Raw genomic sequence first — 25,057 nt, 5'->3', positions numbered from 1 at the left:
AGGGACAGTGTATGTGTCAGATAAGCCCGCCAAAAATGCCAATTTGAAATCTGTTGAATGTCTTTCGGATGCACCAGGGTTTCAGTTGTCTGTCAGATCACTTTTTCCACAAACACAAGGACAACTATTCACCATATTTCAGTTCAGTATATCTAAACTTATTGAGATGACGTCCTCAAAATTTAAACCCTATAATAGTACAGCAGAGGCTTGATTAACCAGGTTATTACAGACCCTAGACTTCGTTATTAGAGACCCTAGACTTCGCAGATAATCAGACACAAATAACCCAAAATATATTTTTCTGCTATTTAAAAAACACAGTGTATATTGCAAACTTACTGACCTGCAAGTTATGTTTCTCAATAGTTTTCTTTGCAAAGCTCTTTTGGCAATTGGAAGGATTTTGAAGTGATTTATTAAAATAATTGTACACAGCACACTTATAGGTGTGCATTAATGTGGTCACTCACAATGATGATCAGCTGACTATTAGTTTTCATATAATTCACTCAACGGATCAGTGAGATTACATAAGTGGGGATAATGTTTTGTCTACATAGAGCACCAGTTCAATACAGAGGACTAATTTCCACAGTTCAGTTATTCATTAGTGATACAGAGCATTACACAACGATTGTTAGGCCCCAACTCAGTATCAAAGTGACTGTATACAATAAAAGCATACCCACAGTTCACAAATAGAGAACTTTACAAATTGAGTGTTGAGTGCTTGCCGACTTGAAAATAATTGTGATTGGTACGAAACATTATGTGGTATTTATACTTAATTAATGCTTATGGACTGACTACACAAACTGACGAACAAGTTACGTGATTATGGTCTTAGAATGTTGACTACTGTCTACCTGACACCAATGTTTAAATGCTGAGTATTAGGCTTGAATTCACTTGGAACTTCACACGCTGGATGCTGGCCACTGACTGTTGCTTTGTGCAGAATGCCAATTTAAAGATGTGCACAGGACAATTATAAAATTTTAGAATAATAACCTATTGCACTTTAGATAGTAACTTGAAAAAACAAAAAAAGTACAGATACGCACTAAGCAAAGACACTGTTTTGATTGATACTCCCTTTGTCAGAAAAGCTTCAGGACAGCCCCCCCCCCCCCCCCCTTCGAGTTTACAGTACTAAAAAGGAACAAATGTTTGTTTGTTATATGGTATCCACACATCCTTGAAATTACCTTGGCCATGTTTCTGCCAAATTCACTTGGTGGGAGGGTTGTGCTTAGTAACACACTAGATAAAATAGATGCTGATTGTGAGCAAAGAGTGAAAATTAAGTTCTGTGTTAAGCTCGGGGAAACCCCTAGTGAAATGTGGGCAGTGAATAAGCAAGCATATGCAGGCAAGGCACTTTCAAGAAGTCATGTTTTTGAGTGGCACAAAAGTTTTCATAAAGGCAAAACTTCAGTGCAAAAAGATCCCAGAGCTGGTCACCTGTCTACAGCACATACCAATTCAGATGTGGAATATGTAAGGCAGTTATTGCAAGAAGACCATCATGTAACTGTGCATGCAATATCAGAACAACTTAATTTGAATTGTGATATGTGTCATAAGATCTTACACAAAGATTTAGAGAAACAGAAACTTAATGTGGAAGTCGTCCCTTACACACTAAAAGATAAGGTTGCTCCGCCGCCGACAATCTGGTGAGCCTGGAGTCAGCCATCCGCACTGCCTTTGCCCGCCGTCAGCACCTGCTCGCTGTCTTTTTCGACATGCGGAAGGCGTACGATACGACATGGCGTCATCACATCCTTTCTACTCTTCATGGATGGGGCCTTCGGGGCCCTCTGCCGATCTTTATCCGCAATTTTCTGTCGTATCGTACCTTCCGCATGCCAAGTCGCAGCCTCCCATAGTTCCTCCCGCATCCAGGAGAACGGGGTACCACAGGGCTCTGTACTCAGTGTCTGCCTGTTTTTAATTGCAATAAACGGTCTCGCTGCAGCGGTGGGAAATTCTGTCTCCGCTTCCCTGTATGCTGACGACTTCTGCCGTTACTATATTGCAGCTGCTGAACGTCAGCTACAGGGCGCTATCCGCAAGGCGCAGTCTTGGGCTGTAGCACGTGGTTTTCAGTTTTCGGCTGCCAAGACCCGCGTTATGCATTTCTGCCGGCGCCGAACGGTCCATTCTGAGCCGCGGCTTTATCTTGACGGCAAACTTCTTGCTGTGGTGGAGAACTTGGCTGCCTCATATTCAGCAGCTTAAACAGGCGTGTTGGCAGCATCTAAATGCTCTGCGATGCTTGAGCCACACCAGCTGGGGCGCCGACCGATCTACCCTGTTACGGCTCTACCAGGCGTTAATCCAGTCCCGTCTGGATTATGGGAGCCTGGCTTATGGCTCCGCTTCCCCATCTGCGCTGCGGGTGCTGGACCCAATACTACACAGTGGGATGCGACTTGCCACTGGTGCCTTCCGCACCAGCCCTGTGGACAGCATACTAGTGGAGGCAGGTGTCCCTCCCCTGCGGTTACGGCGTCAATGTTTGCTGGCCGCTTATGCTGCCCATGTTTTTAGCTTGCCTGGGCATCCAAACTATCGTCTCCTGTTCCCGCAATTGGTCATCCATCTGCCAGAACGTCGGCCCCGGTCTGGTTGTACGATTGCGGTCCGCGTCAAAGAGCTTCTCTCCGGGCTTAGGATTTTCACTGTTCCACCTCCTTTCCGGGCCACTTTGCATTCACCCCCATGGTGTGTTCCTCGCCCTTGCCTTCGGCTCGACTTGGCACAGGGCCCGAAGGACTCAGTCCCTCCAGAGGCCTTCCGCCGCCGCTTTTATTCCATCCTGGCCACGTATCAGGGCTCTGGCATTGTTTACACTTACGGTTCGATGGTTGCTGGTCGTGTCGGGTATGCGCTAACTCTAGGGGACCATTCCGAACAACGTTCCTTGCAGGATGGCTGCAGCGTTTACACTGCTGAGCTGGTCGCCATCTTTCGTGCCCTAGAGTATATCCGCTCCTACTCAGGTGAGTCCTTCGTTATCTCTAGCGATTCCCTGAGCGGTTTACGAGCTCTAAACCAGTGTTTCCCTCGTTCTCGTCTGGTGATGGCTATCCAAGAGTCCCTGCATACCCTTGCCCATTGTGGCCGCTCTGTGGTCTTTGTGTGGACCCCCGGTCATGTCGGTATCCCGGGCAATGAACATGTTGACCGCCTGGCGAAAGAGGCCACGAGTAAACCATCTCTGGATGTTGGCCTCCCAGAGACTGATTTGCGGGCAGTCCTCCGCCGAAAAGTTTTTGCGCTTTGGGACGCTGAATGGCGCGATCGGATCACGCCCAATAAACTCCGTGCCATTAAGGAGACGATGACTGTGTGGCAGTCATCCATGCGAGCCAACCCCAGGGACTCAGTCGTCCTTTGTTGGCTCCGCATTGGCCACTCCCGGCTGACACACAGTTATTTACTTCGCCGGGAGGACCCTCCTCTATGTCGCTGCGGGGCGGCTTTGACAGTGGCCCACATTTTGTTGGCCTGCCCCCTTTTAGCTGTGGTCAGGCAGACATTTGCGCTGCCTGATACGCTCCCTGCCCTTTTATCTGATGACCCTGTTATGGCTGGCTTAGTTTTATGTTTTATTCGGGCAGGGGGTTTTTATCGTTTACTCTGAGTGTTTGTTATGTTCTTTTGTGTTGATTCTGGCCATTGGCCTACGATTTTAATCTGAATTTTTAATGTGTTTCTCGGTGGTTGGCTTTTCCTTTTTTGTTTCTATGGTCGGCCAACCACCGTCACACTCTTTGTGATTTTAGTTCGTCTTGTCTGGTCTTTGTCTAAGGCTCTCTTGTTCTGTGTTGCCTGTGATCTATTCTGTTACTCGTTTTTATTCTTTGTGGGTGTTTTTAGTATTTGGAAAAAGGGACCGATGACCATCGCAGTCTGGTCCCTTTAATCCCACAAACCAACCAACACTAAAAGATGAAGAGAAAGAGGATAGGTGAAGAATTTCCACTGAACCATTGGATAGACCCAGATGTTATCCCACATTTATGTCAAAGATTGTTGCTGGAGATGTAAGTTGGTGCTACCAGTATGACCCTCACAATAGCATCAAAGTGCTGAATGGTGGAGACCTGGATCACAAGCCTTGAAAAAAGTCTGACAACCTTCAAGAACAAAGACAATGCTGATAGTACTCTTTGATAGTAAAGGATTAGTTCACCAAGAGTATGTTCCCCCATGTTAAGCAGTGAGCCAACCTCTTTGCATCGGTCTTGAAACGTTTATGAGAAGCAATTCAACATTGCCGTCCTGATTTGTACCATTCTGAGAGCTGGTTACTACTGCATCACAATGCAAAATCCGATACTGCTTTACCTGTCATTGAGTATCTGGAGTGAAGAAAAGTTTTAAAAGTTTTAGTTTTCTACATCTTTCATCTTACCCGTCTATTTTTCACAGCCCCCCTCCCACCTCTGTTATGTACAATGCACTTACCTTCTCACTCTTATTAACTCATGCATGATGTTTAAGCTGTAATCTCTGACCTGCATATTATCCTGTCTTCTACTTTTAAGATCTCAGGTTTTCAAATCTCATCTGATGCAGTCCCCAGCAATCAGTCTTTCCTTATCATCCCATGCAGTAAGTCTCCCCTGACCTGCTGTTCTGGATCACTTTACTGAAATCTACCCATTTTCCTAGACCTCTCCAGTCCTTTCCCTTCACCCTTCTTCTTTCCCCTTCAACCCTGCTGCCTGAAGGAGGAGCCACTGGTTCCGAAAGCTTACCTAATTACGACCTCCTTTTGTGTGCGTATTCTGCCATTGCTTGGTGAGTCTAGTATCTGGCCAGACATTCTAGTATGCTGTCCCACATCAACCATATTCGCCCTACCTCTTGCCTTGTGATTTTCTTATTTCCACAGGTGAAAATGTGATTGTAAGGAAAGCTTCATCAAGATATCACTTACATTCAACAGGCTGTGACAAATGATCTTACAAGCATTGCAGTTGAAAGTTTCCCTGATTGCTTCCAAGATCTCCATAAATGTTGACACCTGTGTATAGATAACCAAGGGGCTATTTCAGTAGGAGCTAGGATCAGTATTTGACAAGTGCCATTTTCTATTTCTTTTAAACTTGTCCTGGAACTTTTCTGACAAAGGTAGAAGTTGGCTTCATGCCCTAGATAGGTGCATATGATGGTTTTGTTTTATAGGACGGAAGTAGGAATGCATATAGGGTTTCCAAAGCTTGTTGATATTTTTCGACCAACTCGGATTGTCTAATTGAAATACTGCATAAACTAAAATACTATTCAAGGTAAACAGAAATATTACTATAAGACAGTGACTGGATTTTTGAATGGGTTACATTTTGAGATTGACACATTCTAGAATACTTAAGAGGACACCAATTTTGAATTACATGGTTCCCAGAAAAGATAAGATGGTTTTTAGAAAGATGGAATGGAGGCTTTCAAATAAAGTATATTGATCCCAAAACACATACTTATCCAGAGGGGTCAAATTTTAACAGTTGCATGTGGATTTCACAAATTGTAAATTTTGAATATTTCTCTAATGCAGATGTTTCTACATGAACTATCTACACCGTTATCAGCAGACTGTAAAATAGAAACTGAACTACAAAGTTTTGAGGAATACAGTGTGGATAAGACTTTGGAGATTTCATATGTGCATGGATATGTATTACGTATGGATGGGGGTGCGGAAAAAACTGATATTGCGAGGGGTATTATTGCAGTTAGAACTACTTTACCTTCCTTTGTTTCAATGACACTTTTGGAAGCCCACCTCCTAAGTGGTACTCACCAGGAGCAGATGGGTTGATATTATTGACCTTTGGTATATTGAGAAAGAGCTAGGCAAATATATAGATAGGAAATTTACTGAAGACATTTTCCTGAAGATCGAATGGGGAAAATATTTTGGGATGCCAGATGGTGGGATTGGAGCCTACATCATCTAATGGCAGTGAAACGAGAGTCACATGCATAATAATGTATTCTAAATGTTAATATTTATTCTGGATATAATAATACATCAGTACTAAATTTTTTATTCATTTAAAAATTCGACAAACCATCATCTGTGGATATGTGCCGTGATGTTTTTATCATGGTAATAATTGAATCTTTAAATTTTAGGAGTGCAACAACATAAATCTACTTGTTCTTCTAATACTTTTGCCATATACTTTTCGGCCATCTTCAGAGAGAGTTAACACACTAAAGCTACAGTATGCTACAGTACTCATTCCATCAGTTTAAACCGCAGAAACCCAAGCTTCAGAAATGTCATTTGGCAGCAAAGAGTATGCATAAATTAAATTTTTAAACAATGGAAAATACAGGATGGGATGTAACAATATTATGGAAAGGAGAGTTGCCAGTCACCATGTAGCGGAGATGCTGAGTTGCAGATAGGCACAACAAAAAGATTTTCACAAATGAGCTTTCAGGCAGCAAGTCCTTCGACAAAAACACACACACACACATACACACAGTGTGGCTTCAGTTGCCAGAGACAGCAGCAGCAGTAGTGTGTGTGAGTTGCATTTGTTTGTGAGTGCGTGCATGCGTGTGCATCAGTCATCTATTTTTGACGAAGACCTTGGTGGCCAAAATATCTGCTATATGGTGAGTAGCAACTTTCTTTTCCAATAATACTGTTACATTTAATATTTTTGCTATGGTGTTGATCAGTGTTATGTTATTGATTTCATTATTAACTGAGCAATGTGTCTAGGTGTTTATTAAAAAAAAGTGTCAAACACAAAGTTAGTTTGTTTTGTCAAAGATGCCTCGATGCTCCACAAGGCAGGGATTTAAAAGATACCCTGCAAGTGTGGCCTTCCATATATTGTGCAAACGATTTGTACTGTTCAGGAAAGACGTGTCAAACACAATAGGTACACCCGACTCTTACAGTCCATTAAATCGGCTGTGGCAGAAAATTGCATTGACACCGGCCATTTAGTGCAGTATGAAAATGTTGAAATTGCAGCACGGAATCTATCATTTGGAACTTGGTGGTGAAAGCAGCAGTTGAATTTTTTTTGGTAAACGATTTAATTAACAGATTTAAATCAACCTAGACAGATCATGAAATCCAGTGCTTTCTTTAATAAACTTGCAAAGACATCGTAACAATGCTACAAGAAGAAGAAATAGCTTATCCATGGATAATGTGCAAACTGGATAATCTGCACCTAGATTATCGGAAGCTTGCTTTACTAGCAAAAATTACATCCTAAACTAAAAGTAGCTGGCAGCTTCGTAACACTGAGCGATGTACATCTGGAGACTTCCGTTTACGTCCTATATCTTATGTAAGAATAATGAAGGTGACATTTTCCCACTAACGCTATAATAATTATTTGAGAAGGAAAGTTGCTACTCACCATATAGTGAGGATGCTGAGTCGCGATAGGCACAACAAAAAGATTCACACAATTATAGCTTTTGGCCATTGAGGCCTTTGTCAGTAATAGACAGACATGCGCGTGCCCACACACACACACACACACACACACACACACACACACACACACACACCTTGCACACACATCTGCAAGGTGTGTGTGTGTGTGTGTGTGTGTGTATTTCTGGCAAAGGCCTTAATGGCCGAAAGCTATAATTGTGTGAATCTTTTCGTTGTGCTTATCACGACTCAGCATCTCTGCTGTATGGTGAGTAGTAACTTTCCTTCTCTAATATTGCTACATTCCATCCTGGATTTTCCATTGCTTGATTTGTGATATTTGTTTGTGCCTGTTATGGTCACACAACCAATTTTGGCTTTTGTAGCCATTTTCAGGTTTTCTCATACATCATTAATAAATATGCTGTAAATAACAATGTAAAAATTCACTGTGTCTTACTAAAACACCAAAAGTTCAACTGTGGTGGCACATTTATTATTATACAGACATCAAAATTGTGAGTAACAGTTATGCTTGTTTGCTGCAGCACATTACAAAACAGCATGTGACAGTGTGCCATTTTAAAAAGTACACAACATTATGAATCTGAAATAATCAGATGGTAATGTGAACGTAAAGCCTCGTTTACATGATGACACACGCTTGCGCCACTCGTTTCGTACAATGAGTTGCACGCAAGTAGTTTCGTATATGTCTGTTGACATGGTGTGACCATTGTACACTTACGATTCATCATTACAAAATGTGTCAGAGTTAACCTTTTTTGCATGAAATTGCTGCACAAGACAAAGGATGGAAAAAAAGAAACGTGTTTGAGTTCCTGATTGCATAAAGAAAAGAGGTCAACGTAGTGGTTACTCACAGAGCTTCTTGAAAGAAATTGTACTGGAAGACTCTAAAATTTATTTTAATCATCTGTACTGTAGTTTGTGAATAGGAAACACTTTTGTAAATTTTTAAATAAATTAATATTGATTGAAGAATTCAGGTTACCTGTTTTTTCTCGCTATCAGTTATCTTCCTTAAGGGGCTCCGGAAAGGCTCAAAATCATGAAAAGTTCAATTTTTACTTTTTTGCGTTTTCAGAATCTGCAGACTATTACCTTTTAATAGATATATAATTTATTCAATTCCGAAGACTACAACTATTTTTAAATTTTTTTTGAAATGTGTTCTACATGGGTGTGACCCACTGTGGCGCTGTTAAACTGCTGTCAAATGGTGTTATTATTAACGTCCATGTTCATCAGGTACATTTTAGTGATGTGAGATAAAGTATGTGTTGTGGCTAACCTGTGATGGTTCAATATATATCGCTGGTGTGATTGTCGATTGTTTCACGTTTATTTACTCTGTCGTTATCTCGAAAATATTCGTAATTAATTCTGTTTCTTGAGTCTCTGTTTTGTTGAAGTATAATAATGAGTAAAAGTAAAGTTATTAGAAATCCTCTGAAGGCTTTTAAGAAAAGGAGAAATGTTGGAAAGCCAAAGGTATGTGTTATTACTGTAAACAATAAAGACGATGAAAATCCCCAACATAGCTTGTGTCCCAAAGAAGAAGACAGTTGGTGTAAATATAACAAAGGATTGCTAACTGGTGAAGTGTACACTCATAAGCAGAGTCTGCCTCATGCAATAATGGAGGTGATAAAACCTATTTTCAGAGACTTAGCAGCACCTGAACTGTTGAAAAAGTGTATTCACGGAAAAACTCAAAACCCCAATGAAAGTGTAAATAATGTTATATGGTCGAGAATCCCCAAGACTGTATTTGTTGGAATAGAAACACTTCACTTTGGTGTGTATGATGCTGTTGCGACTTTCAATGATGGCAACATTGTAAGGTGCAAGGTATTTAGAAATATGGGAATGAAGATAGGTTCTAACATGGTACGAGCGATGCTTGCTTTAGACAAGGAACGCCTTCGGGCTGCAGACGGGGCTGTAAAGAGTCTAGAAATACAAGCAAGAGTAAAAAGGAGGAGGAACAAGAGGAAGCTGGAGGAGGAGTTTGCAGAGGATGAAGATAATCCATCCTATGGACCTGGAATGCACTAAAAAGTTAATCCAATCTTTGTCGCTCGATTCCCAAAACTTTTATTTTCTCATACTAATTACATGTTTTCTAAGGATCTTCCAAACATATTTGTTTCAAACTTTCAGTAAATGTTACACAGTACCTTCTGCATAATTTAACACAGCCTTTTTCCAAAAAACTGTATATTTTTGAATATATAAATAAAAAATTGCAAAAAAATGTTGTGAATTTTCATTACAATTGAAAAAAAAATCATCTTTAATAGCTGAACTAAAATTTTGTAAAATCCCTATGTTAAGTTGTAGCCCATATTCCAATAAATAATCTGTAAAAAGTTCAACTTCCTACCTCAAATACTTTGTGAGGAAAGATGTAATTTATAAGCGTTATTTTAACATTGCAAGTATAGGGCGTTCCGGAGCCCCTTAGAAAAGAATCACCAACTCAGACCACAGGATTTTAGTCTTGTAGACATGGGTTGTTGCACAGCTAGATGTTTTGCTTGCCTGTATCTTTCTTAATTCATCTGTGTATGTACACTGTTAATTGCAATTGAAAGGGTTTTGCTGTGCATCTCAGGTATTACCTATGAAACCATGTTCAGACTGCGTACAAGAGTCTCAAGCGCAGCAACAAGTCGCTGCTCATTTTTATAGTCAGTGTCGTTAAAATACGACAAATACCTGTGCATAGCATTAACACCCAAAAAGCAAACAGTGGCCTCCATTCCCCACTTAAAATTTCAGTTTGTTTACTCTCTACCAACACACCTAGCCTCAGTACTCATGCAGCTAGTGTCGCCAAAGTTGGAAAAAGCCAAATGTTTAGTTTCGCCGAGTTGCACAGACATATGCCAGGCATGCATAGTGGCCAGTAGCGCAGTTCTGTACAAACCAGTATCATTGTGTAAACTAGGCTTATCATAGCTGCCAAAGAGTTACCATAAGCAATGTCAAAATATGCTACTGTCCATGATGTTTAAGTACAAACAGTACAATTGGCATACTTAAACTGGGAAATAGCTGTGCCCCCACCACACACACACACACACACACACACACACACACACACACACACACACACACACTGTTGTCTCTGAATGCTGCAGCTATACTGTAGTGAGTAGCAATCTCGGCTCGGCTTGGCTGGGGTGGGTAGTGGGAGTACAGAAAAGATGTGGGGTGGGGGTGGATGAATGGTAGCAGTTAGGGGTGCTGTATCACTGCCTGAGGGAGTGTGCAGGAATGTTAGTCAGGATGGTGGGCTCCTAGTGCAGCATTGGAAGAGCAGTGCTGCTGGAGGGGAAGGGAAAAGAGAGAAGCAGAGAAAAGGAAAGGACTGTGCAGGTGAGCTGGGACAGAACATATCTGTGAGGCTGGAGTGATAGCAAGGAAAGGGGTAGAGGCAGACGGGTGGCACAAAGGTTAATGAAGGTTGAGACAGACTGGGAAACACCAGAAGACACAGTGCAAATGGTAGACAAATTTTTCAATACCTGGCAGAATTTATAACAGGAAGGAACAGGAGCAAGAAGGGAATAAGAGAGAGGATAAAAAGATGAGGTCAGCCTTCTGTGTGACGAGAGAGATACATATTAAAAAGAATATATCCACAGAGGCAACGGTGAGGAATGCACTATTGTATGCTGCTGAGATGATGACACTGGGGAAAATGGGGCAGAAAAACTAGAGAAAGAAGAGAGAAAAATACTAAGTCCCAAAAGAGGCAGAGATAGATGGATGTGAAGACCAAGGGAAGAACTGTACTGGAACATGAGAAGAATGTCAGGGAAAATCAGACTCAAAATGGCAAGGTTTGCTGGACATATAATTAGGATGAGTATGGACAGAATGACAAAGAGTGTGTGGGAAACAGCAGGGAGGACAAGGGGAAAGACAGGAACCAAATGGGTAGTAGAACTTTGGAAGGACTGGTTGGAACTGGGGATCAAGGTTGAAGGAAAGGAGAATTGGAGGAACAAATATACACCAACCAATATGCTAGGGATCAATGACAGAGAATAATACGGGAAAAGATTAGTGTGTCACCAGTGAAACTGACAGGAGAAAAGGACACTGAAGATCTCTGAAGAAGAGTGGGAGAGAAAAGGAGAGAGAATGAAGAGGTTCTGGGAGAAGAAGAGGAAAATGCAATGCACAAAGGGGCTGCTTGTGGTCCTACAGAGGCCGTAACATAAAGAGGAGGAGGAGGAGGAGGAGGAGGAGGAGGAGGAGGTTGAGACAAAGGTGTTACAGGAAAGGAGGATATATTGCAGTTCAGAAAAGCTAGTCTGATGGAAATAATTCAGATGGCACAGGCTGTAAAGTAGTCATTAAAGTCAATCACTCATTGCTACATGACATACTCAGCAACCGGATGGTCCATCTGTCTCTTGGGCACAGTTTAGTGGTAGCTGTTCATCCCAACAGACAGCTTGTTAGTGGTCAAGTGGCATTTTATGTGGGCATGGCAACTAAGAAATGGCTGTCTGCGGGAACAGCCACCACCAAACTGTGCTAAAGGGACAGCTTAACTGTCCAGTTACTGAGTATGCCACGTAGCATTGTATGCTTGACTTCAATGACTGTTTCATAGCCTGTGCCATCTGGATTCTTTCCACCAAACCAGCTTTCCTGAATTGCGTGAGTGAGAGTGCTCTTTGGAACTTGTCCTTTGTTCCCGTAAGCCAGTTTGTATTCATATCCAAGTTGAAAGGTTTCCTTACGACTCATACCTATTCTGTACAGCAATTTCTCGTAACACCTATGAACTTTCCTTTGTAATGTGTTGTTTATTCATACACTTTTTTCTTTTTATTAATTTTTTTGTTTTAAAAAATTAGGAACAGCATTCTGTAAGTTAGGTACTGATTTGTTCCATGACCAAGTAACTTTCATCGCGTTAGTCCCTTGGAATCAAATAAATAAAATAAAAAGTAATAATAGTGGTCCCTTTCTGCTTGCCTTCTTTGCAGGCCTTAACTACATTGTATACAAATTTTCTGCTCTTATATCGTATCACTTGCAGTGATTTATTGGAGGGGGGTATCCATTGTGCTTTGCTGTATTACTTAATTTAATTCTTCCCAAATATACCTTGAGGTGTAGCAGATCTGAACAGTCCCCATTCCTTAGTGTTTGGAGTCATGTTTGTTGCCCACTCTGCTTCTTCTCTTTTCCATTCTTCAATGTCTTTCCTTGACCTCTCTTGCTATCTACACTTACGGCATTCGTTTATTTTAACAATCTTTTAACTTTAGCTGGACATAGGCAAATCTTTTAACCTGTCAGTTGCAATAGCCTTCTCAGAGGCTTTACATTTAAATTTTTCTGAATGGCTGTATCTCAAATCCTGTCACTCCAGAAAAAACACAGGGGGGAGTTCTGTAAAATAACGGGCCCACAAAATTACAGATTAATATCCTTAATGTCAGTTTGTTGCATATTCTAACTATGAGAGCTCCTGTCCATGAATCTACATCTACGTCTACATCCATACTCCGCAAGCCACCTGACGGTGTGTGGCGGAGGGTACCTTGAGTACCTCTATCGGTTCTCCCTTCTATTCCAGTCTCGTATTGTTTGTGGACAGAAGGATTGTCGGTACGCCTCTGTGTGGGCTCTAATCGCTCTGATTTTATCCTCACGGTCTCTTCGCGAGATATACGTAGGAGGGAGCAATATATTGCTTGACTCCTCGGTGAAGGTATGTTCTCGAAACTTCAACAAGAGCTCGTACCGAGCTACTGAGCATCTCTCCTGCAGAGTCTTCCACTGGAGTTTATCTGTCATCTCCGTAACGCTTTCGCGATTACTAAATGATCCTGTAACGAAGAGCGCTGCTCTCCGTTGGATCTTCTCTCTCTCTCTCTCTCTCTCTCTCTCTCTCTCTCTCTCTCTCTCTCTCACTTCTATCAACCCTATCTGGTACGGATCCCACATTGCTGAGTAGTATTCAAGCAGTGGGCGAACAAGCATACTGTAACCTACTTCCTTTGTTTTCGGATTGCATTTCCTTAGGATTCTTCCAATGAATCTCAGTCTGGCATCTACTTTACCGGCGATCAGCTTTATATGATCATTCCATTTTAAATCACTCCTAATGCGTGCTCCCAGATAATTTATAGAATTAACTGCTTCCAGTTGCTTGACCTGCTATATTGTAGCTAAATGATAAGGGATCTTTCTTTCTATGTATTCGCAGCACATTACACTTGTCTACATTGAGATTCAGTTGCCATTCCCTGCACCATGCGTCAATTCGCTGCAGATCCTCCTGCATTTCAGTACAATTTTCCATTGTTACAACCTCTCGATGTACCACAGCATCATCTGCAAAAAGCCTCAGTGAACTTCAGATGTCATCCACAAGGTCATTTATGTATATGCCTCATCCCAGTATTTAAAAGATTTTCTCGTGCGAAACTTTTGACAATGTCCTGTGAACTGTGGATGAATGGTGGCAGACAGATTCTCTATTCCTAGCTTTCCAGAAAGCATTTGACACTGTGCCATACTTCATACTGTTAACAAAAGGCCAAGCATATGGAATAGGTTCCTAGGTAGATGAGTGGCTCGAAGACATGTGACAGATCAGAGATGACTGTATCATCAGGAGTGCCATAGGGAGGAGTGATAGGACCACTTTTATTATCTATATAAATTAATGATGGGATTGATAGTGAGCAGCAGTCTGTGACTATTTGCTGACAAACTGTAGTGTGCAGAAAAGTGTCATTGTTGAGTGACTGTAGAAGCATACAAAATGATTAGGTGTGGAATGTAATGCACCTACCATTGTTCCGGCATTGTATATAGGTGGACTATGTTGGCTAAAAGCTTTTGTGGTCACTGTTACTTTAACCTCTGTTAGCTATTTGACTGGACTGAGTTGCTCTATCTTGAGGCAGCACACTCAGTTCTTGAAGATGGCAAGTCCGTGCCAGGTGGAAATCTCAAAACACCCATTACTACAAAATAAATTCTTGTATTGCTTCTCTATTGCACATGTATTTATCCCAGTTATGATATTCCGTATTAGATTTTACTGTAACAAGGCTTTAACAAAGGCTTGACATAGCTCACAATACATATACGAGGTGCGGCTAGAAAAAAACCGGACTGATGCTTGAAAAAACATTTATTTACAATTATTTACAATTTCATGTTATCTCCTTCAATGTACTCTCCTCCTCGGTCTCTACACCGCTCCATACGAATTTTCCACTGTTCATAGCAATGCTGCAGATCATTTTCGGTAAGTCCATACATTACTTCCGTCGCTTTTTCTTTTACTGCTTCAACAGTCGCAAATCTAGTTCCTTTCAAAGCTGACTTGACTTTAGGGAAAAGAAACAAGTCACAGGGGGCCAAATCAGGTGAGTAGGGTGGATGATCTAAGATGGGAATGTTGTGTTTTGCCAAAAACGTCTTCACTGACAACGCACTGTGAGCTGGGGCATTGTCTTGGTGAAGGATCCATGACTTTTTTCTCCACAAATCGTTCAGTTTTCTCCGTACTCGCTCGCATAGGGTAGCCAGGACACTAATGTAGTAATGCTGATTCACTGTTTGTCCCTCTGGTACCCAATCAATGTGCACAATCCCTTTGATGTCAAAAAAAAACAATCATCATTGCCTTGAATTTCGATTTTGACATTCGTGCTTTTTTTTGTCGTGGAGAACCAGGAGTTTTCCAATGCATCGATTGGCGTTCAGTTTCGGGATCGTAAGTAAAAAACCACGATTCATCGCAAGTAATAACATTTTGTAAGAAGGTGGGATCACTTTCAATGTTTTCCAGGATGTCAGAACAAATCATTCTTCGGCGTTCCTTCTGTTCCATTGTGAGACACTTTGGAACCATTTTTGAACACACTTTGTTCATGTTGAAACTTTCATGAAGAATCTGCCTAACACTTTCCTTGTCAACTCCTGTTAACTCAGACACTGCTCTGATTGTTAAACGGTGATCTTGTCGAACAAGTTTACCGATTTTTTCAATGTTTGCATCAGTTTTTGCTGACAATGGTCTGCCAGTGCGAGTGTCATCACTGGTGTCTTCGCGGCAATCTTTCAATCGTTTAAACCACTCAAACACTTGTGTTCGCGATAAACAATCATCGCTGTACACTTGTTGTAACATTACAAACGTTTCACTTGCAGATTTTCCTAGTTTGAAACAAAATTTGATGTTAACACGCTGTTCTTTCTGTACACTCAACATTTTCCGACGCACAGACAAAACGTCAACTACTTAAAACAGACGCCACGGGCAGACCGAGTGCAGGAGGCAGATGAAAGTCGAGCAGTAGGTGGAGCGAGAGTCACGTGACAGGCCACGCGACTTTCAGCCTCATTGCATTCGTTTTATTGTTTCACCAGTACTAGTCCGGTTTTTTTCTAGCCACACCTCGTATGCCGTCTCCATTGAGCTCTGTATGTCTTCTGTGTGTCTCCATTGACCAGTGTCATCACGACCATTGTCTTGCAAGGCGAGATTCTATGGCCTGCAGCGAATCTCTGAGGTGGGGCAGTGTTCTCGGGGAATAACTTTCCCTATGAGCAGGTGTCTCCATGTGCAGGAAATGTAGGTGCCTTGGTTATACGCTGTGTCCACCTTTTTGCTCATGACATGCACAAAAGAAACGAAATTTCTCGCAAGATAGGTGATCAAAATACTTACTAAAACAATGCTTATTAAAGATCACGACTATCCAGGATGTAGATAGATCAGTGCATATTTGACAGTGAAGACAAATAACAGCGGTGCTTCTCAAGTGCTTATGATTTGTGGAAGGGCAAGTAATTTTATGCTCTGCCTGAGTTTTGATAGCACATATATCCTGGTTCTTAGTCCATTTTTACTTCTGAATCTTTTCCTATACCTAGTGGATTTCCTCCCCTTCAGCTGATATAAAAGTTACCCTTCTTTTCCTGTTTCCTGTCTTTCACCTGAGGAAAAAATTTCCCAAAATTTCTAGACCCTAGAGATTAAACAGTGTTTTTTGAGCCTATCGACTCTCTAGAGTCATTCCTGTTGTAGTAGCCGTTAGATGCTTTTGTCCCAGATATCGACATTTTTTACATTCACTTTACAAAAAATCTTCATACACTAGTAATGTGAAGGCATGGCAATAACCATTTTGTGGTTCCGTGGGAACTATGCAATTATTCATCTTGATATAAAGAAGTGCCTCATAGCTCACAAAATTAACTTGCTGAACTTATTTTCCTGTTCCAGATTTTAAAACCATCAGAAAAGAAGGCAAAATACCAGTATGCAGGAATGAATTCTGGGCGACCAGCAACACCCCATAGGAACCCAGCAAAGAAGAAATAAAGTGTGACAGGTTAGTAGTGAATTATTGCAAATTATTTCTTTATTACTATGCCCGGTATACAATTATTAAATGCACCACTCCCTCTCATTTTAGACGCTAATTTAGTAAAATTAAAGGTTTCAGTGTCATTTGTCATTGGTCCAAATGAGATCTGTAATTTTTTTTTAAGAATATCGCTGCCATTGTGGGGAAACTGGTTGTAGAATGCGTTGGTGGAACACGTTCTTGGCATAGGGCATGTCATTCAAATATAACGGTTATGGTGATTATGTGTTTGATGGCAAGGGCCAGTTGGGTGAATTTCACAGAGGCATTGACCTCAAGATGGAATAAATTCTTATGTAAAAGAATGGATACCAGCAGAAAGCAGATTTAGTAAGAACTAACCAGCTAGAAAGAAACTGAAACTTCAGATTCGGCGGGTACGGTGAGACAATATGTCCTTGGTATAATAATTAATTATAAAAAGCTGATCTTGAGAATTATGTCCTGTAGCAACTTCTGAACTGGACAAATGAAGTGCTTTCTGTTTCGAGTGGCTGTTCCCCCAATCTGCCTTGGATTAGTAAAATCATTGCTAGCGAGAATCAATTATACTTATCAGAATTCAAATATACCTTTACAATGACTACATCAAACTCATATCTTTTGTTGATATGGGCTTCCGTTGTAGATTTCTGCTCAGTTCTCATCTCACATTTGTTTAAAACAATGACAATATTGAGTTAATTTCTAAAATTTTTGTTGCATAAATACAAACAATGCTGAGAAGTGAAGAAGGCCAACAACAAAGAAATTGCAGCAATTAGTTGAGTCAGTGGTGAAAATATTTATGTAAAGGCTCTCCTTTTTTATTGGGAACAAACCGTTGAATTGTGTATTTGTGTGGGTGGGGTTGGGTGTAGGTTTGTTGATGTGGGTGTGCCTGCTGTGTAGTTTCTCCGTTTCCCTTTGCAGGGTGGTGATCTAATGTGGCAATGAAACTTCTTCATAGATTATGAGCTGTGTGCTGGACAAGACTCAAACCTGTGACCTTTACCTTAAACAGCCAAGTATACTGCTGACTGAGCTATTCGAGCATGCTTCACGATTTACTCTCACAGCCTCACTTCCATCAGTACCTCTTCTCCTACCTCCCTGATGCGTCAGAAGAGGAAGTGGGTGGTTCAGTCAATAGAGTGCTTGTCCGCAAAAGTCATATGTCCCAGGTTTAAATCTTGATCCAGCATGCAGATTTAATCTGTTGGAATGTATCACATCAGTACACACTCCGCTGCTGAGTGAAAATTCATTCTGGTAATGTGGCAGTATTCTATGTTGCGGTATGTAGAACCACACTGAATACACTTTTCCAACATTTGCACTGTTGTCTTAGAAGATACCATTGCCACTTGGTGAAGTAGTTTTTTTTTTTTTCCCCAATCCAAATGTCACTCCACAATTTTACTGCCTCAATTGTATGTCTCTCAGAAGAGTAATGAAACTGAGATTAGGGCAGATCGAGAGGCGGTGATTTTGCTCCTCCTTTCATACTCAAATAGAACAGTACAAGAGAAGGAAAGTTGCTGCTCAACATATAGCGGAGATGCTGAGTTGTGATAGGCACAATAAAAAGATTCACACAATCACAGCTTTCGGCCATTCAGGCCTTTGTCAGCAGTACACACACACACACACACACACACACACACACACACACACACACAGTGTGCAAGGGCAACTTGCACACACGTCTGCAGACTGCAGTCTCTGAGAGCTGAAACTACACTATGAGCAGCAGCTCCAGTGCATGATGGGAGTGGCAACTGGGCGGGGGTAAGGAGGAGGCTGGGGCGGGGAGTGAAGTGTTGCAGTTTAGATGGAGGGTAGGAGAGAAGGTGCGGAGGGGGGAGGGGGTAAGTAACGGAAAGGAGATAAATAAAAATAAAAAGAGATTAAAAGACTGGGTGTGGCAGTGAAATGACGACTGTGTAGTGCTGGAATGGGAACAGGGAGGGGGCTGGATGGGTGAAGACAGTGACTAACAAAGGTTGAGGCCAGGAGGGTTATGGGAACGTAGGATTTATTGCAGGGTAAGTTCCCACGTGTACAATTAAGAAAAGCTGGAGTTGGTGGGAAGGATCCATATGGCACAGGCTGTGAAGCAGTCAGAGATGAGGAGTATCATGTTCGGCAGCGTGCTTAGCTACAGGGTGGTCCACTTGTTTTTTGGCCACAGTTGGTCGGTGGCCATTCGATGGACAGACAGCTTGTTCGTTGTCATGCCTACGTAGAATGCTGCACAGTGGTTGCAGCTTAGCTTGTAAATCACATGATTGGTTTCACAGGTAGCCCTGCCTTTCATGGCACAGGTTATGTAAGTGACCAAACTGGAGTAGGTGGTGGTAGGATGATTTATGGGGGGTAATCGAAACCCTGGCGGAGAATGTAATTCAGTTGCTCCAGTCCCAGGTGGTACAGAGTTACGAGGGGAATACTCCTCTGTGGCCGGACTGTGGGGCTTTGGGAGGTGGTGGGAGGCTGGAAAGATAAGGCATGGGAGATTTGTTTTTGTACAAGGATGGGAGGATAATTAGTCAGTGAAGGCTTCAGTGATACCCTCGGTATATTTAGAGGGACTGCTCGTCACTGCAGATGCGACGACCACGGGTGGCTAGGCTGTACGGAAGGGACTTCTTGGTATGAAACGGGTGGGAGCTGTCGAAATGGAGGTATTGCTGGTGGTTAGTAGGTTTGATATGGTCGGAGGTACTGATGTAGTCATCTCTGAGGTGGAGGGCACACACATGACACCATCCTATGCTAACCTATTCATGGGCCATCTAGAGGAACCTTCCTAAAAACCCAGAAATCTAAACCCCTCACCTAGTTCAGATTCATTGATGACATCTTTGCCATCTGGATTGAAGGTGAGGACACCTTATTCACAATCCTCCAGAACCTCAACTACTTCTCCCCCATTTGCTTCACCTGGTCCTACTCAACCAAACAAGCCACTTTCCTAGATGTTGACCTCCACCTCAGAGATGGCTACATCAGTACCTCCAACCATATCAAACCACAATACCTCCACTTCGACAGCTGCCACCCGTTTCATACCAAGAAGTCCCTTCCGTACAGCCTAGCCACCTGTGGTCGTCGCATCTGCAGTGATGAGCAGTCCCCCTCTAAATATACTGAGGGTCTCACTGAAGCCTTCACTAACTAATTACCCTCTCATCCTGGTACAAAAACAAATCTCCCATGCCTTATCTTTCCAGTCCCACCACCTCCCAAAGCCCCACAGTCCGGCCACAGAGGAGCATTCCCCTCGTAACTCAGTACCATCTGGGACTGGAGCAACTGAATTACATTCTCCGCCAGGGTTTCGATTACCTCTCGCCATGCCCTGAAATGAGAAATGGTACCCATTATCCTTCCCACCCCTCCTACTGTGGTATTCCGCCATCCATCAAACCTACACAATATACTCGTCCACCCTTACACAACTCCTGCTCCCAATCCCTTACCTCATGGCTCATACCCCTGTAATAGACCTAGATGCAAGACCTGTCCCATAAATCCTCCTACCACCACCTACTCCAGTTTGGTCACTTACATAACCTGTGCCATGAAAGGCAGGGCTACCTGTGAAACCAGTCATGTGATTTACAAGCTAAGCTGCAACTACTGTGCTGCATTCTATGTAGGCATGACAACCAACAAGCTGTCTGTTCGAATGAACGGCCACTGACAAACTGTGGCCAAAAAACAAGTGGACCACCCTGTAGCTGAGCACGCTGCCAAACATGATACTCCTCATCTCAATGACTGCTTCACAGCCTGTGCCATATGGATCCTTCCCACCAACCCCAGCTTTTCTGAATTGCTAAGGTGGGAACTTTCCCTACAATACATCCTACAGTCCCGTAACCCTCCTGGCCTCAACCTTAGTTAGTCACTGTCATCACCCATGCAGCCCCCTCCCTATTCCCATTCCAGCACTACACAGCCATCATTTCACTGCCACACCCACCCTTATAATTTATTTTTATTTCTCCCCTTTCCGCTACTTACCCTCTTCGCCCCCTCCGCACCTTCTCTCCTACCCTCCATCTAAACTGCAACACTTCACTGTCCGCCACTCCCACCATACTATCCCTCCCCCTCCCCGCCCCAGCCTCCTCCTTACCCCCACCCAGTCGCCACTCCCATCATGCACAGGTGCTGCTGCTGCTTGCAGTGTAGTTTCAGCTCTCTGAGACTGCAGATGTATGTGCAAGTTGTGTGTGTGTGTGTGTGTGTGTGTGTGTGTGTGTGTACTGCTGGCAAAGGCCTTAATGGCCGAAATCTATGATTGTGTGAATCTTTTTATTGTGCCTATTGTGACTCAGCATCCTCCACTGTATGGTGAGTAGCAACTTTCCTTCTCTCATATTGTTACATTCCATCCTGGATTTTCCATTGTTTGTTTTATACTTAAATAGAGTAGGACATGGAGTAGTTGACAATGGTACAAAGAACCTCCAGTACGCAGTCCACAGTGGCCTCCAGAATGTGAATATAGATCCAGCCAAATTCACTCCAATGATATAGATGGCATTTCTCACTTCTAATTTTCTCAGAGATTTTTTGTGTTGTGTGTAATCTGTGTTAAAATTGTTAGATTCCCTTGACTTCATTATGGCTTGATTTTGCAGTTACAAAAATCTGTTTTCGAATTTATTATTTTTGACATACTGTTACTCTATATTGTAGTATTTCCGTTTTAAATTGTGGAATGAGTAAAGATACATGGTGACAGTGTAGTGAGGTGTTAAATGGTCGACAGCTGGTAAGAGACTGAAATAATTGTAAGTCTCTTACATTCTAATCATAGATGTATCCTACCCTGCCAGAGATCTGTGAAACAAGTCGTGTCATATATCAGATCTACTGTAACTTCTGCACAGCCTTGTGTGGGAACAGTCACCAGCAGACTGTCCTCTTGAACGAATGGCCATTGACAGACTGTAGTAAAGAGCGATGTTAACAATCTAATGGCATAAAATACTGTTAAGCACAGTACACGAATGATAAGAGCCCCCCCCCCCCCCCCTCTCCCAGGAAGTTTTAACACTTTGGGCCAACTGCACCAATGTCAATTAAAAAGCAAGATATCCTACAGTTATGTCATCACATTTAAATCTTAATTGTGATTAAGTTTTCTCAGCAGTGCACTAACGCAGATTAGAAAAAAGAAAGTGCCCACTGTACATGCTCAGATAATGATAATTGTAGTCTGTGGTACTTACCTGTATAACCTCCTTGGTACTTAGTCACACTTTTCAGTTTATCATAACTTGGGTATTGTTACTGCACTATGAAGCGTAACTAACAGATGCTGAATTTCTCAAAATTTGAAACCGATGTCCTTTCAGAGCTGGGCAGCTGTAATGTAAATAATTTAGAATGCAAAAAAATGTATGAGTGTAGTGTTAGGGAGAAACTTGAGGCGTGGTCAAATATAGTAACACAGTCTAACAACAGGCCACAACAGTGTTCCATATTATTAAATTGTGGTCGTTGACAGTTTGGCAGTTAAATGACAAATAAGATCTCCTACTGTAGGAAAGTTCCACATTATACCCCATAATAGACTGAATCCTTCTGTGAGTACAGTCCACAGTACCAATGACTCCAGGAAATCCATAAAGTCCATCAAGTACTCTGAAACCATCCATCTCGAAGTGTAATTCTGCTGGAGGACAGAACTTTATGTATTGTGGAGGCTCTGCTGCTATGATCCCCAATATGTCATTGATAATTCTTTATGTTGTTGTACTATGTACATCAGCACTACCACCAATAGCTGTATCAAATGCACCAGATGCTTGTGCACTCAATGTCTTTAGAAGTCTGTTCATTGTCAAGACAGTGCTATTCTGATAAGTAGGAAATTCCAACCTCTCGTTGATTTGACAGAATAATCACTACACTGTTTCCTTTGAAAGACAAAATGTTTCTTCAAATTTCCTGTCCTTGTAATCTGCAAAAGGATTTCCCCTTTCCACAAGTACACCAGGGAGTGGTGATTTACATGGTGAAGATATAATATTTCTTCATCTTCTGTGACACCTAAAACATAAAAATGCACCACCACCTTATTATAGGACGTGTTTACTTCATTCTAGCCATGATAACCTAAACTAGCCTCCAACCTCCATCAACTTTAACTGTGATTAACTCCCTTGTTTAACAGAGGTTGGTGCAGTGGAATTTTGCATTGGCCAGGTTTAAATGTGAACTAACTTTTAATTGGCATTGGTGCAGTAGGCATTTTGAGTCCTGGTTCTTTTCAGCATGCGTGTCACAGAATCCCAAGCCTGTTTGCGTATCTTAAGTGCTTAACAATTCATTCTCATAATGTTAAGTACAAATTTGGATAAATTTTTTAAATTTAGAAAGCTTCTTTTATATTATAATTACAAAATAATTTACTACAAATTTAGCACACAAATTTTATTTAAATTTCAGTACATGTTTATGAAAAAAAATCTGTGGGGATTCTTATTACTGCAATTAACAAGAATTTGTCATTGTATGGTACAGTTTTAAATACTCTGGTATGCATGGTGTAACTTTAGTCAGGGCAGCATAATGCTGTTTCTTTACTTGATAGCTTTCCTGTGAACAGTTATGCTTTTCCTGTGCAAACTTTGCATTCTCTTTCTTCTTTTCCATGGAAGGAATTCTATCAGCAAAATGCTTTTCTAGAAATCTGTTGCTACATACATCTTGGTGGGGAACAGTGTTTTGATGTATGCTTCATTTCTTTGCAAACTGCAAACTTTGTTGCAGAAGAAAATTTGTCCTGATTATTTTGTGGTTTTCAGTATGACAAGAGTGTTCACTCCACCATTATAAAGCAGGTTGGAAAATAGTTTTTCACCATGTCATTTGCCATTTCTTGAAAAGGTAGTTAAATGAGTTGACCATTCTTGTTTACACCAGTCTTGTCAAGATTGTAGCCTTGAATGGTATCAGGTCAGGTTCTTTGTCTTCTGAGTTTTGTTAAGAACCTCCACTTTTGTTCGTGTCATCTCGTGAAGACTTGATAATCATAGAAAGACTCTATTGTCCCTCCACTTCAGGCACAATAAATGTTCCTCCCCCATTAATATACAGTCATCTTTCTCTAGCTTTGTTGGCTATGCCTTATATAGGAAATCCATTCTGATTTGACTCATACATTCCCACAGCCTTGGACTTATTCTCCCACAGAATATAAAAAAATCTGGTGAACCGTAGTATCTGTCCCTGTCCCTTGTTGAGGTAGCCAGTCGGGGCAGTGAACGTGAACTGTTTAACTGGCCTTTAACCATGTACAGTTCATTGTGTAAAACATATCTTGTCTTTAAATCACCACACACGTGAAAAATAACTTCCTCTGAATCTACACACACCTTCATCATTGATAAGATTTTCCTCAGGTGAAAGCAATGCTGGAAACTGTGAAAGCAAATGATTCTGCGAAGGTCTGATCTTATGCAATGTCATTTACATGTAGTTGTAGATACATACAGACACTAGAGAATAGCAAAGAATCTATTTCCAGCCAGAACTGAATCTGCAAAAGGCGTGGAAACAGTTATTTGTAGACCAGTAATCACATATTTTGTTTTTCTTTAAGAGAGACACATGGCTTAGAACAACAAAGAGCAAAATAAATGTCTTGAAGTTTATACCCCAGTCAATGTGCACCAAATGCTTGTGGGTTTCATGTTTTTTGAACTTCTCATTTTTCTGTAATGGATTTCGCATATTTGTTAGTTTCTGCCTTGATGTGATTTATTATTGCTTCAGGTAGAAAAGTTGAAAAACTATTGAAAGGACTGCTGTTGTCATCCACTTCTGCCACATATCCACTTTCTTCTTCGGATTCAGGTAATGATGGTTTTTCATCAGATGTGGTCCATCCTAATTCCTCATCTGAAGATTTTTCAACAGTAAAACATCTTCTATATAACTTACATGGCTGATATATCAAGCACAGTAATGTAGAACAGTGGAATGGTAATGTTGAAATAATGTTGTTTTTGTGCCAGAGCCTAAATCAGAAGCAAAATCACTGTTTGCTTTAAAAAATGTCTCCTCCAGAACCTGAATCTTCAGGTGGTTCATTCAAAAGCTTCTCGAGGTCACTATTGGTCAAAATCTCTCCAGTATTTATTGTAAAATGTACTGCTAGCATAACAAGAAA

The 25,057-nt window shown here is 41.5% G+C and overlaps 1 protein-coding gene across 2 annotated transcripts in view; it reads left to right on the top strand.

Moving 5' to 3' along the window:
• Positions 1-25,057, top strand: part of LOC126210068 (serine/threonine-protein phosphatase PP1-beta catalytic subunit) — a 99,385-nt gene that overhangs the window by 69,559 nt on the left and 4,769 nt on the right. For both annotated transcript variants that reach the window (XM_049939190.1, XM_049939189.1), the window contains exon 7: positions 16,737-16,845. In XM_049939190.1, coding sequence (XP_049795147.1) covers positions 16,737-16,835 — 99 coding nt within the window. In that variant the 3' untranslated portion in view covers positions 16,836-16,845. The remainder of the gene's footprint in view (positions 1-16,736; positions 16,846-25,057) is intronic.

This window comes from Schistocerca nitens, chromosome 10 (assembly GCF_023898315.1).
Source record: "Schistocerca nitens isolate TAMUIC-IGC-003100 chromosome 10, iqSchNite1.1, whole genome shotgun sequence".
In the NCBI taxonomy this organism is placed as follows: Eukaryota; Metazoa; Arthropoda; class Insecta; order Orthoptera; family Acrididae; genus Schistocerca; species Schistocerca nitens.
The sequence above is the reverse complement of the archived record's forward strand: the minus strand, read 5'-3'. Positions and strand labels throughout refer to the sequence as shown.